This window comes from Bufo bufo, chromosome 5, assembly GCF_905171765.1.
Source record: "Bufo bufo chromosome 5, aBufBuf1.1, whole genome shotgun sequence".
NCBI lineage: Eukaryota > Metazoa > Chordata > Amphibia > Anura > Bufonidae > Bufo > Bufo bufo.
The window spans coordinates 97,799,742-97,812,669 of NC_053393.1; the positions used below are offsets into that span (position 1 = coordinate 97,799,742).

The window sequence follows — 12,928 nt, forward strand, 5'->3', positions numbered from 1 at the left end:
TGTCGCGAACATAAAATTTTCCGTTCGCGAACGGCGAACGCTAATTTCCGCAAATGTTCGCGAACGGGCGAACCGCCATAGACTTCAATAGGCAGGCGAATTTTAAAACCCACAGGGACTCTTTCTGGCCACAATAGTGATGGAAAAGTTGTTTCAAGGGGATTAACACCTGGACTGTGAGGCAAAAAGAAAAAAAGAAAAAGGCAGGCGTGCTCAAACCCTGTTGCAACGAGCACGGACCATGCTGGGAACCACAGCGTAACTTAAGTAAAGGAGAAAAAGAAGTCCAGCTCGATTAAAATGTTACCTTTACTTTTCAGTGCAGATTAAAAGCCAGTTACACTCCAGTCAACATGTTTCGGATCAGGGACAATAGCGATCCTTCAAGCTGGACTTCTTTTTCTCCTTTAACACCTGGACTGTGGCATGCCGGAGGGGGATACATGGCAAAACTCCCATGGAAAATTACGTAGTTGACGCAGAGTCAGGTTTTAATCCATAAAGGGCATAAATCACCTAGCATTCCTAAATTGTTTGGAATAACGTGCTTTAAAACATCCAGTGTGTGTATACGACCAGGTATGATGTTGTATCGATCAGGTAGTGTAAGGGTTACGCCCGCTTCACAGTGGCAGACCAAACTCTGACAGACCAAACTCCCCGTTTAACGCACCGCAAACAACCGCAAATTGTCGTTAATAGTTGACACACTCATGACATAAATTTTATTCCTCTATGCGTCAATCTTGGTGTAGTGATGACTGTGCTCGTGCACACGTTCGGGAGATTGCAGGCGATGGCGGTTTTTCAAAGCCTATGGTCGTGCTGAGGTAATTCAGTGACAGTTAAGTGACCCAGAAAACAACGATTCTGCAGTGTGGGCCTAGTAGGCTTTAATGATCACCTTAGAATGATCACAAAGAAAATGAATGTTTTTTCTATGAAAATTTAACCAGTCGATCGCTTTTGATCTGTTCACAATGAAGCAACGACCTTATCATCTGGGGTGTGCCAACATTGCCAACACAATTATAGAGGTGATCGCTTCACTGTGATACGTAAGCCCCTTTACCACAACAAGGTAAACGATGTTTTGTTTTTGCAGCCACAGTGCAGCACCAGAGGCCAGAAAAATTAGGCATGTACACATGCCTGAAAAATTTGGTATTTTTGCGCAGCGGCCGGAAAAATTTATGTTTTCCAGGCAGAAAGTGCACTAAAGCATTGCGGCTTGAACCCTAGTTGGTGGCGGAGAAGTCACGCAAGTCATCCGGCATGCAGATATTAAATACAGCAGCGTGGGGAGGGGACCATTTTTAGCCCAAGGCATCTCATCAGGCCTTTTTTAGTCAAATGCATCCCCCACTGTCAGTCCCTTCGGGATCCATGCCTCATTCATCTTAATTAAGGTGAGGTAATCTAGACTTTTTAGACCTAGGCGACTTCTCTTCTCAGTGACAATACCTCCTGCTGCGCTGAAGGTCCTTTCTGACAGGACACTTGAAGCGGGGTAGGCCAGAAGTTCTATCGCAAATTGGGATAGCTCAGGCCACATGTCAAGCCTGCACACCCAGTAGTCAAGGGGTTCATCGCTCCTCAGAGTGTCGATATCTGCAGTTAAGGCGAGGTAGTCTGCTACTTGTCGGTCGAGTAGTTCTCTGAGGGTGGACCCCGAAGGGCTGTGGCGATGCGTAGGACTTAAAAAGCTCTGCATGTCCTCCATCAACAACACGTCTGTAAAGCGTCCTGTCCTTGCCGGCATGGTTGTGTTAGGAGGAGGATTACTTTCACCTCTTCCCCTGTTAGATTCCCGTTGTGCTGTGACATCACCCTTATACGCTGTGTAAAGCATACTTTTTAACTTGTTCTGGAACTGCTGCATCCTTTCCGACTTCCGGTAATTCGGTAACTTTTCAGACACTTTCTGCTTATACCGGGAGTCTAGTAGCGTGGCCACCCAGTACAGGTCGTTCTCCTTCAGCCTTTTTATACGAGGGTCCCTCAACAGGCATTACAGCATGAAAGACCCCATTTGCACAAGGTTGGATGCCGAGCTACTCATGTCCCGTTCCTCGTCCTCACTGATCTCATTAAAGGTCTGTTCTTCCCCCCAGCCACGTACAACACCACGGGTACCAGATAGGTGACAACGAGCACCCTGGGATGCCTGCTGTGGTTGGTCTTCCTCCTCCTCAAAGCCACATTCCTCCTCTGACTCCTCTTCCTCAGACTCCTCTTCCAGCGTTGCCACAGGTCCATCAAGCGATGATGATAAGGCTGTTTCTGGTGGTGATGGTGACCACAACTCTTCCTCTTCCTCTTCATGCTCATCTACGGGCTGATCCAGCACTCTTCGCAGGGCACGCTCCAGGAAGAAAATAAATGGGATGATGTCGCTGATGGTGCCTTCGATGCGACTGACTAGGTTTGTCACCTCCTCAAAAGGACGCATGAGCCTACAGGCATTGCGCATGAGCGTCCAGTAACGTGGCAAAAAAATACCCAGCTCCGCAGAGGCTGTCCTAGCACCCTGGTCATACAAAAACTCATTGACGACTTTTTCTTGTCGATGCAGGCGGTCGAACATTAGTGAGTGTTGAATTCCAACGTGTCGGGCTGTCGCAAATCAAGCGCCTCACTGGCATGTTGTTTCGCCGCTGAATATCGGAAAAGTGCGCCATGGCCGTGTAGGAATGCCTGAAATGGCAACACACCTTCCTGGCCTGCTTGAGGACGTCTTGTAAGCCTGGGTACTTATGCACAAAGCGTTGTACGATCAGATTCAACACATGTGCCATGCACGGGACATGTGTCAACTTGCCCAAATTCAATGCCGCCAACAAATTGCTTCCGTTGTCACACACCACTTTGCCGATCTCCAGTAGGTGCGGGGTCAGCTACTGATCCACCTGTGTGTTCAGGGCGGACAGGAGTGCTGGTCTGGTGTGACTGATTTCAGGCAAGTCAACCCCAAGACGGCGTGACACTGTCGTATCCGGGATTTGGAATAGCCCCTGGGGAGCTGGGGGGTGCAGTTGATGTGGAGCAAGACGCAGCAGCAGAAGAGGACTCAGCCGAGGAGGTTAGCGAAGAGGATGGAGTAGGAGGAGTAGAGGAGGTGGCAGCAGGCCTGCCTGCAAGTCATGGCGGTGTCACCAACTCCTCTGCAGAGCCACGCATTCCATGCTTGGCAGCCGTCAGCAGGTTTACCCAATGCGCAGTGTACGTGATATACCTGCCCTGACCGTGCTTTGCAGACCAGGTATCAGTGGTCAGATGGACCCTTGCCCCAACACTGTGTGCCAGACATGCCATGACTTCCTTTTCCACAATAGAGTACAGGTTGGGGATTGCCTTTTGTGAAATAAAATTTCGGCCGGGTACCTTCCACTGCGGTGTCCCAATAGCTACAAATTTTTTGAAGGCCTCAGACTCCACCAGCTTGCATGGTAAAAGCTGGCGGGCTAAGAGTTCCGACAAGCCAGCTGTCAGACGCCGGGCAAGGGGGTGACTCTGTGACATTGGCTTCTTACGCTCAAACATTTCCTTGACAGACACCTGACTGTGGGCAGATGAGCAGGAACTGCTGAAGGTGAGAGGTGGAGTGGCGGGTGGTTGAGAGGGGGCAAGGAGGACAGCAGTGGTAGACGTGGCTGAAGATGCTGGACCAGGAGGAGGATGGTGGCTTTGAGTTTGTGTGCTGCTTGTACTCATCATGTGTTGATCCCATAGGCGTCTGTGATGTGAGATCATGTGCCTTCGCAAAGCAGTTGTACCTAGGTGGGTGTTGGACTTCCCACGACTACGTTTCTTTTGGCACAGGTTGCAAATGGCATCGCTGTTATCAGAGGCAGACACACACAAAAAATGCCACACTGCTGAGCTTTGCAATGACGGCATTCTGGTGGTGGCAACAGCATGCGTTGATTGGCGTGCTGTCTGGCTGACCCCGGGTGCCGATACATGCTGTCTGACTGTGCCACTAGCTCCTTGCGACGACCTCCCCCTGCTTCCAACTCATCTCCTCCTCCTCTCTGTCTCCCCATCTGAACTTTCCCCCTGTTCTTCTTCTCTTTGAGCGGGCACCCACGTGAAATCCACGGACACATCGTCATCATCAACCGCTTCACTTGTATCTGACAACTCAGCAAAGGAAGCAGCAGCGGGTACAACATCATCATCATCACACGTCCATGTGTGTAATGCTGCCTGACTGAGACATATCCCTGTTATCTACATCCTCTGGCAATAATGGTCGCTCAACACTCATTTCTTCCAACTGATGTGTAAATAACTCCTCTGACAGATCAGGTGAAGCGGCTATGGTGCTAGTGTTGGTGGTGGCGGCGGGCGGGCAAGCTGAGCTGGAGAAGGATGGTGCGTCAAGGTTCAGAGCGGAAGCTGTAGAAGATTGGGTGTCCTGTGTAAGCCAGTCAACTATGTCCTCTGAATTTTTCGAGTTTAGGGTACGTGGCCTCTGAACACTGTGGGGTGGCCTGCCTCTGCCTGTCATTTTTTAGATTAGTGGTACTATGCTTGCAAGGTACTGTGCCACCCTATATGAGTGGTGGGCAGTGGGCACAGTACAGTCTGTGGGCCTGACACTCACTGGCAGGCAACTGCAAGTATATTACAGAGGAAAAATTGAATGAATTTTTTAACAGCAAGGTGCTGTGCCACCCTATATGAGTGGTGGGCAGTGGGCACAGTACAGTCTGAGGGCTTGACACACACTGGCAGGCAACTGCAAGTATATTACAGAGGAAAAATTGAATGAATTTTTTAACTGCAAGGTGCTGTGCCACCCTATATGAGTGGTGGGCAGTGGGCACAGTACAGTCTGTGGGCCTGACACTCACTGGCAGACAACTGCAATTATATTACAGTGGAAAAATTGAATGAATTTTTTAACTGCAAGGTGCTGTGCCACCCTATATGAGTGGTTGGCAGTGGGCACAGTACCGTCTGTGGGCTTGACACTCACTGGCAGGCAACTGCAATTATATTATAGAGGAAAAATTAAATGACTTTTTTTACAGCAAGGTGCTGTGCCACCCTATATGAGTGGTGGGCAGTGGGCACAGTACAGTCTGTGGGCTTGACACTCACTGGCAGGCAACTGCAAGTATATTACAGAGGAAAAAATAAATGATTTTTTTTAACAGCAAGGTGCTGTGCCACCCTATATAAGTGGTGGGCAGTGGGCACAGTACAGTCTGTGGGCCTGACACACACTGGCAGGCAACTGCAAGTATATTACAGAGGAAAAAATAAATGATTTTTTTTAACAGCAAGGTGCTGTGCCACCCTATATGAGTGGTGGGCAGTGGGCACAGTACAGTCTGTGGGCCTGACACACACTGGCAGGCAACTGCAAGTATATTACAGAGGAAAAATTAAATTAATTTTTTAACAGCAAGGTGCTGTGCCACCCTATATGAGTGGTGGGCAGTGGGCACAGTACAGTCTGTGGGCCTGTGGCCTCTCACACATGGGCAGGCAACTGCAATATATATATATATAGAAAAAAATATATAAAAGCAGACTAATGTACCAGCCCTAAAAAGGGCTTTTTGGGGTGCTGTCAGGATCCTATCCTTACAGCAGATGAGTCTTTGAGGACTGGAGTGGACACAGAACACTGGCCTAGCTAACGATTTCCCTATTAATTCAGCAGCAGAAGCACTCTCCCTGCTCTAACTAACACTGCAGCTTTAGAATGAATCTAATCACAGTTGGAATGTGTCTGCTGACTGTGAGGTACAGGGTCAAAGTTTGCTCAATGATGACGTATAGGGGGCGGACCGAACATCGCATATGTTCGCCCGCCGCGGCGAACGCGAACAAGTGATGTTCGCCGGGAACTGTTCGGTACATCTCTACACGTGATAAGGTAAAAGTGATAACTAAGTGGCTTAGTGAACAAAACATTGAAATTTTGGGTCTATGGCCTGTGGCCAATCCTCAAAAAGCGGGTGGACAAACAAAAACACAGTAATTATAATAAAATTCAAGCACTGAGTAGGCAAAGAATGGGTTGCCATCAGTCAGGATTTCGCTCAGAAGTTGATATCCAGCATGCAGCAGGGCAAATTGCAGAAGTCTTAAAAAAATGGGGTCAAGACTGAAAACATTGAGTTTTAATAAACTTAATAAAATGAAGAAACATAAACTTGATGTATTTAGCAATAAACTTTAAAAGCCTATGAAATGATTATAATTGTTCTTCAGTGTAACATAGAAACATGTGGCCAAAAGATCTAAAACACTTAAAAAGCAAACTTTGTGAAAACCAAAGTCAAAACTTTTGGCCATCACTGTATATGTTTATAAAATTGTATATAGGACTGTACATAGGACAGAATATAGGACTAAAGATATTACTATATGAAGGACTGTATATTGAAGAATATAAAGGACAGTGTATAGAATTTTATAGAGGACTGTATATAGGACATAGGATAGTGTATACAATTGTTTGTGGGACTGTATATAGAATTATATATAGGACTGTACATAGGACTGTATATAGGACAATGTATCAATTTATTTTATACAAAAGTACATAGGATTGTATATAGAGCAATATTGTATAGAATTCTATATGACTATACATACGACTGTATATACAGTATCTCACAAAAGGGAGTCCACCCCTCACTTTTTTGTGGATATTTTATTATATCTTTTCATGTGACAACATTGAAGATATGACACTTTGATAAAATGTAAAGTAGTCAGTGTACAGCTTGTATAACAGTGTAAGTTTGGTGTGTCCTCAAAATAACTCAACACACAGCCATTGATGTTTAAACCGCTAGCAACAAAAGTGAGTACACCTCTAAGTGAAAATGGCCAAATTGCGCCCAAATAGCCAATTTCTCTCCCCGGGGTCATGTGACTTTTTAGTGTTACAAGGTCTCAGGTGTGAATGGGAAGCATGTGTGTTAAATTAGGTGTTATAGATCTCACATTCTCTCATATTGGTCACTGGAAGTTCAACATGGCACCTCATGTTGTCCCAGAAGGAAGCCTCTTCTAAAGATGATGCACAATAAAGCCTGCAAACAGTTTGCTGAAGGCAAGCAGATTAAGGACGTGGTTTACTTTTGCTATGTCCTGTGGTCTAATGAGACCAAGATAAACTTTATTTGGTTCAGATGGTGTCAAGCATGGGTGGCGGCAACCAGTCGAGGAGTACAAATACAAGTGTGTCTTGCCTACAGTCAAGCATGGTGGTGGGAGTGTCATGGTTTGGGGCTGCATGAGTGCTCTCGGCAGTGTGGAGCTACAGTTCATTGAGGGAACCATGAATGCCAACATGTACTGTGACATACTGAAGCAGAGCATGATCCCCTCCCTCTGGAAACTGGGGCTCAGGGCAGTATTCCAACATGATAAAAAAAAAAAACACACCTCCAAGACGACCACTGCCTTGCTAAAGAAATTGAGGGTAAAGGTGCTGGACTAACCAAGCATGTCTCCAGACCTAAACCCAATTGAGCATCTGTGGGGCATCCTGAAACAGAAGGTGGATGAGTGCAAGATCTCTAACATCCACCAGCTCTGTGATGTTGTCATGGAGGAGTGGAAGAAGATTCCAGTGGCAACCTGTGAAGCTCTAGTGAACTCCATGCACAAGAGAGTTAAAGCAGTGCTGGAAAATAATGGTGGCCACACTAAATATGGACACTTTGGGCACAATTTGGCCATTTTCACTTAGAGGTGTACTCACTTTTGTTGCCAGCAGTTTAGACATTAATGGCAGTGTGTTGAGTTATTTTGAGGGCACACCAAATTTGCACTGTTATACAAGCTGTACACTGACTATATAATATTTACAAAAATGTGAGCAGTGTACTCACCTTTGTGAGATACTGTAAGACAGTGTATAGGATTGTACGCAGGACTTTACAAAGGACATAGGGAGTCATTTATTAAGATCAGCATTTTAGACCCTGGTCTTAATACCCCTTGCTCTGGTGCATGATGCACCTAAGTTATGGAGAGGCACCGGCTTCTACATAACTTAGGCGCATCCACAGCTGCACTAAATCTACGCCAGCTCCCTTGCTGCTGTAGGTTTAGATAATTTTCTATGCCTAAAACAGGCATAGAAAATGATAAATGAGACGGGCCTGCCCCCCCTACCCAGCCACGCTCCCTTTTTTTAAACCTGACTTGAGCGTGTAAAAGTCGCAGATTGCAGCGCAAATAACCTTTAAGCTGCAATCTGCGCCAGATGTACGCCAAAAATTGGAGTATATCTGATAATACATTACCCCCATGATACAGAGGACTGTTTGTAGGACTGTATGTATGAGTATATATATAGGACAGTGTATATATGGCTGCAGATAGGATATTGTATAGAACCTTATATAGATTACTGTACATAGGACTGTATATATGATATTGTATAGAATTGTATATAGGAATGTACATTGGAATGTATATAAGCCAGTGTACAGATTTGTATACAAAACTACATAGGACTGTATATAGGATAGAGTACAGAGTTATATACAGGAATGGACATAGGGCTGTATATAGGACAGTGTAAAGGATTGCATATAGGAATGTATGTATGTATGTATGTATGTTATTGTACAGGATTGCATATAGGGCTGTATATAGGACAATGTATAGGATTGTATATAGGACTGTATATAGGACAGAGCATTGAATTGTATTCAAGACTGTATAAAGAACAGTGTTAAGATTTGTATGTAAAACTTTACATATGACTGTATATACTACAGTGTATAGATTTTTATATAGGACTGCACATTAGACTGTATATAGTACAGTACATAGGACTGCATATAGGACAGTGTATAGCTCTTTATATAGAACTGCACATAGGACTGTACATTGGACAGTGTCTAGAATTATATATGTCTGTATATAGAACAGCATATAGCATGGTATATAGGACTGTTCATAGGCAGTGGCGTGCCTAAGGTGTTTGGAGAAGTAATTCCCTCCGTGCCCCCTTCCCAGTAGTAATGCCCATTGTGCCCCTTCATAGTAGAAATGTCCTCTGTGCCCCCTTCATAGCAGTAATGTCTATTGTGCCCCTTCATAGGAGTAATGTCCTCTGTGCCCCCTTCATAGTAGTTATGCTCATTGCACACAGTAGTAATGCCCTCTGTGTTAGTAAAACAAAAAAAAAAACAGTAACTATTCATCCCTTCTTTGTGCCTCCTTTACAGTAGGCGTGCCTTCATTGTGCCCTCCTCACAGTAGTTATGGCCTCTCTGTGCCTCTTTCACAGTAGTAATGCCCTATCTGTGCCCCCTTCACAGCAGTAATGCCCATTGTTCCCCCTTCATAGAAGTAATGCCTTTTGTACCCCTTCATAGTAGTAATGTCCATTGTACCCAAAATAATGCCCATTGAATCTTCTTCATAGTAATAATGCGCATTGTGCCCCCTTCACAGTAGTAATGCCCATTGTTCCCCCTTCATAGAAGTAATGCCTTTTGTACCCCTTCATAGTAGTAATGTCCATTGTACCCGAAATAATGCCCATTGAATCTTCTTCATAGTAATAATGCGCATTGTGCCCCCTTCACAGTAGTAATGCCCTATCTGTGCCCCCACTGTGTTAACCTTGTCCTGTTCCTGATGCTCCGATCCAGCTCTCCCCGGCTGGCACAGATTGCCCTGCAGCACTGTGTGGGAGGATCAGAGGCAGATTCCCGGGCTGCAGGCTCCTCTCACACTGACAGTGATCTGTGCCTGCAGGCTGAATGGGGGAGCTGGCAGCAAAAGCCTCTGTGCTTCACCATTCAGTGAGCCGGCCTGAAGGAGAGAAGGAGTGTGGGGGGATGAGCGGTCAGTGAGCGGTCTGTATGGATGGAAAAGCTTATTGCTTCTGGCACTCCCTGGCAGCGGGCACCCGGGGCAGACACCCCCCTCTTCCAGGCACGACTTTGTTCATAGGACTGTATATAGGGCAGTGTATAGAATTATAGTCTGTATATAGGACTGTATATAGGACTTTGTTTAGGACTCTGCCAGTGATCACTATTCACAATTTGCTTCTTTTTTGTGAGTTTTTCTCATGTAATGTCAGACATATTGATATTGCAGTAGACGGTTCCGTCGTCACTTATACTCCTTTAACTATTTTATGAATGGGAATGTTATGGACTTGGAAACTAAGAACACAATTATAATTATTTAGTTTTATTTCTTTATATACATTTTTTCTAATTATATCAGATTTCTATATTCTGTCTTCTATTACATTTAGTTCTTCCTTGATATGCCAGGACAGCGGGACATGATTGAGGGCGATTTTCTTCAGGTGATGCTGAGGACCAGAGATGTTACAAAGCTCTTATTCTGTTGTCAGCTTTGAAACAACAGCACAAGACCCGAAGGAATCTGCAGGAGATAAGATCGAGGACATTAGAGAGATAGATGGACTGGTTTGGTGGTGAGGAGAGGGGGAACTGGAGTCATTTCTAATGGAAAACCATGGGACAGGTCCTAGAGATATGAACTGATTACAGGGGTCCTCCTGCACACACACATACACAATAAGATGGTATTACTGAAGGAAATGTTTCTACAAAGTTAAGTGTTCCCACTAGGGATCTAATTGTCCTTTAAAGTGAGAGCGGTTCTCTGCAATGTCTCTCTGCGCTGAGTAATAGGAGGGGGTGCTGATGACAGACCAAAAACTATTAGCAGGATTTGCCCCAATAGAAGAAGTAAAGGGGGTCATCTAAAGTGTTGTATTTACCTTGTTAATCTGTTGCTGCTGCTCTTTTTGATGCTGTTTGGAAAGATAAGGTTTGATTGTCAAACAATTCCTTGGATGATCAGACACAGTGGGGTCCCAGTGTCCCAAAAACAACCTCCCTTCCACAGTTCATGACAGCTCAACAAAATAAAATACATTATTTCTGTAGCGAGAAGGGGGAGCTCACTGCTTACTGAAGTATTATAGAATTCACTAGGAGCTGTATAAACCCCTATGCAGTGAGCTCCCTCTAGTAGCAGTTACAGGTAGACTGAAGGTTAACTATGACTCACCTGTTCCTCACGCTGCATCTTTTTAGACACCTTGTTGTCCACCACCTACGTTTTGGTCTAAAGGAAAGATTCAAGTAGATAAGATCAGCTCCATGTGGTGATGCTTTCCAGGATCAGTCTATATGGTTCTGTACACTGACATGGTCCTCAATCATTATATATGTGTATACTGTCTGTATATAATCAGCTCATTAAAGATGGAGTCTGCACTCACCTTGTTCTCTCAGTGCTGTCAATGTTATTCACTTCCATTTCTCCCTCCTGGTCTTCCTCCACCACCTCATCTACCTCTTCAATCGCCTCTTCGTCCTCCATCACCTCCTCCACCTCTTCTTCTGCCACCACTTCCTCCACCACTTCCTCCACCTCTTCATCCTCCACCACTTGCTCCTCCTCTTCCTCCTCTCTATCACTATCCTCGCAATTGGACAGAACAAGTCATTATATATGCAGCTCTTAGGACACCCCATGTCTGGCCCCTCGGGCAGCCATGGTTGTTCTATAACTTACCTGATGTTATCCATCTCCAATATCCTCCGCATTCTATAAAATAAGATAAAGTTCCAGTGTCAATAACTGACAAAGAAATATAATATATAACATGCCCCCACATCAGATAAATACATGGAGGAAAGGGAAAAATCTCCTCCATACATCATACAGGGTGATAGTCCTTTGTATTACACATGTAAGAGCCAAGCCCCCCAGGACTCCACCTGTAATTCTAGTCCAGTATCTGGAGTACCTTATCACCTATGCCTCACAGACCCCCAATAATATCAGCCCTGTAATCTGCAATCTGCTACATGACTGGCAGTCTCTAGTGGTGGTTATGAGTGTAGCACTGCTAGCGATGCCTTTACTCACCGCTCCCTGGTCCTCTTCTCCAGGGTGGGAGTGTCCTGACAGCTTACAGCTTCAGGATGTAATGTGGATAGGTGCACACTATGGGCTGACTCTGTGTGACGTCAGGTCGCTATACAGCACTGCAGAAAGACCTGCTTGATTTCCAGAGTGGCAGCAGGGGCATCCAGAACAGGATAGATGAGTTGCTTTTTTTTTTTGTCTAGTCTTAGGTCTAGGATTAGGGGGTGGAGGTTTTAGGGGGCCAAATGAATTTTGGGTCTGATCCTGTGGGTAGTTATTAATTCATGGGGTGAATTACTAAAACTGGTGCAAAATAGAACTGACTTAGTTGCCCATAGCAACCAATTAGCTTCCACCTTTCATTTCTGACAGCTCCTTTGGAAAATGAAAGGTGGAATCTGATTGGTTGCTATGGACAACTAAGCCAGTTCTACTTTACACTTGTTTGATAAATGATTCCATTAGTGTTTGATCCTGGGGCCTACATGAATTTTGGGTCTGATATTAAGTCTGGATGGATTTGGGGTTTAATCCTGGGGTTTATATTTGGGGTCTGTATGGATTTATGGTCTATAAAATATACAGTCTTCAAGAGAAATTGACATAACGATCTAGACCAAATGGAGAACAAAAGGAAAGGAAATAACTCAGATCAGTGGGGACATCACCAATTAGTCACTGGATATAGGTTTGTTATACCTGTGACTGCTTTGTTTAAGTGTGTTTCATTCTCTTTATTATAAAATAAGGTCACTATAAATTGAATGGGGGGAGGGGGGCTCAATTTTCTTACTCTGCCTAGGGCACCAAAATACCTTGTCCCAGCCCTGCTCACCCATTCATCCTGCCATCCATCTCCTCCTCGTCCTCTTCCTCCTCTCCTTCGTCTTCTTCCCTGTTGGACACAGAACATTATATATATACAGTATATATATATTTTTATTTATATATATATATATATATATATATATCTTCCTAGGACACCATTGGTCAGGCATCTTTATGTCCCAGC

The 12,928-nt window shown here is 44.8% G+C and overlaps 1 protein-coding gene across 1 annotated transcript in view; it reads right to left on the bottom strand.

The window, feature by feature from the left end:
- Nucleotides 1–11,591, bottom strand: part of LOC121002404 (proline-, glutamic acid- and leucine-rich protein 1-like) — a 69,273-nt gene extending 57,682 nt beyond the window's left edge. Inside the window, exons 1-2 of the mRNA XM_040433862.1 lie at nucleotides 11,560–11,591; nucleotides 11,264–11,461 (exon numbers count right to left, since the gene is read on the bottom strand). Coding sequence (XP_040289796.1) covers nucleotides 11,264–11,461; nucleotides 11,560–11,591 — 230 coding nt within the window. The remainder of the gene's footprint in view (nucleotides 1–11,263; nucleotides 11,462–11,559) is intronic.
- Nucleotides 11,592–12,928: the final 1,337 nt, after the last annotated feature.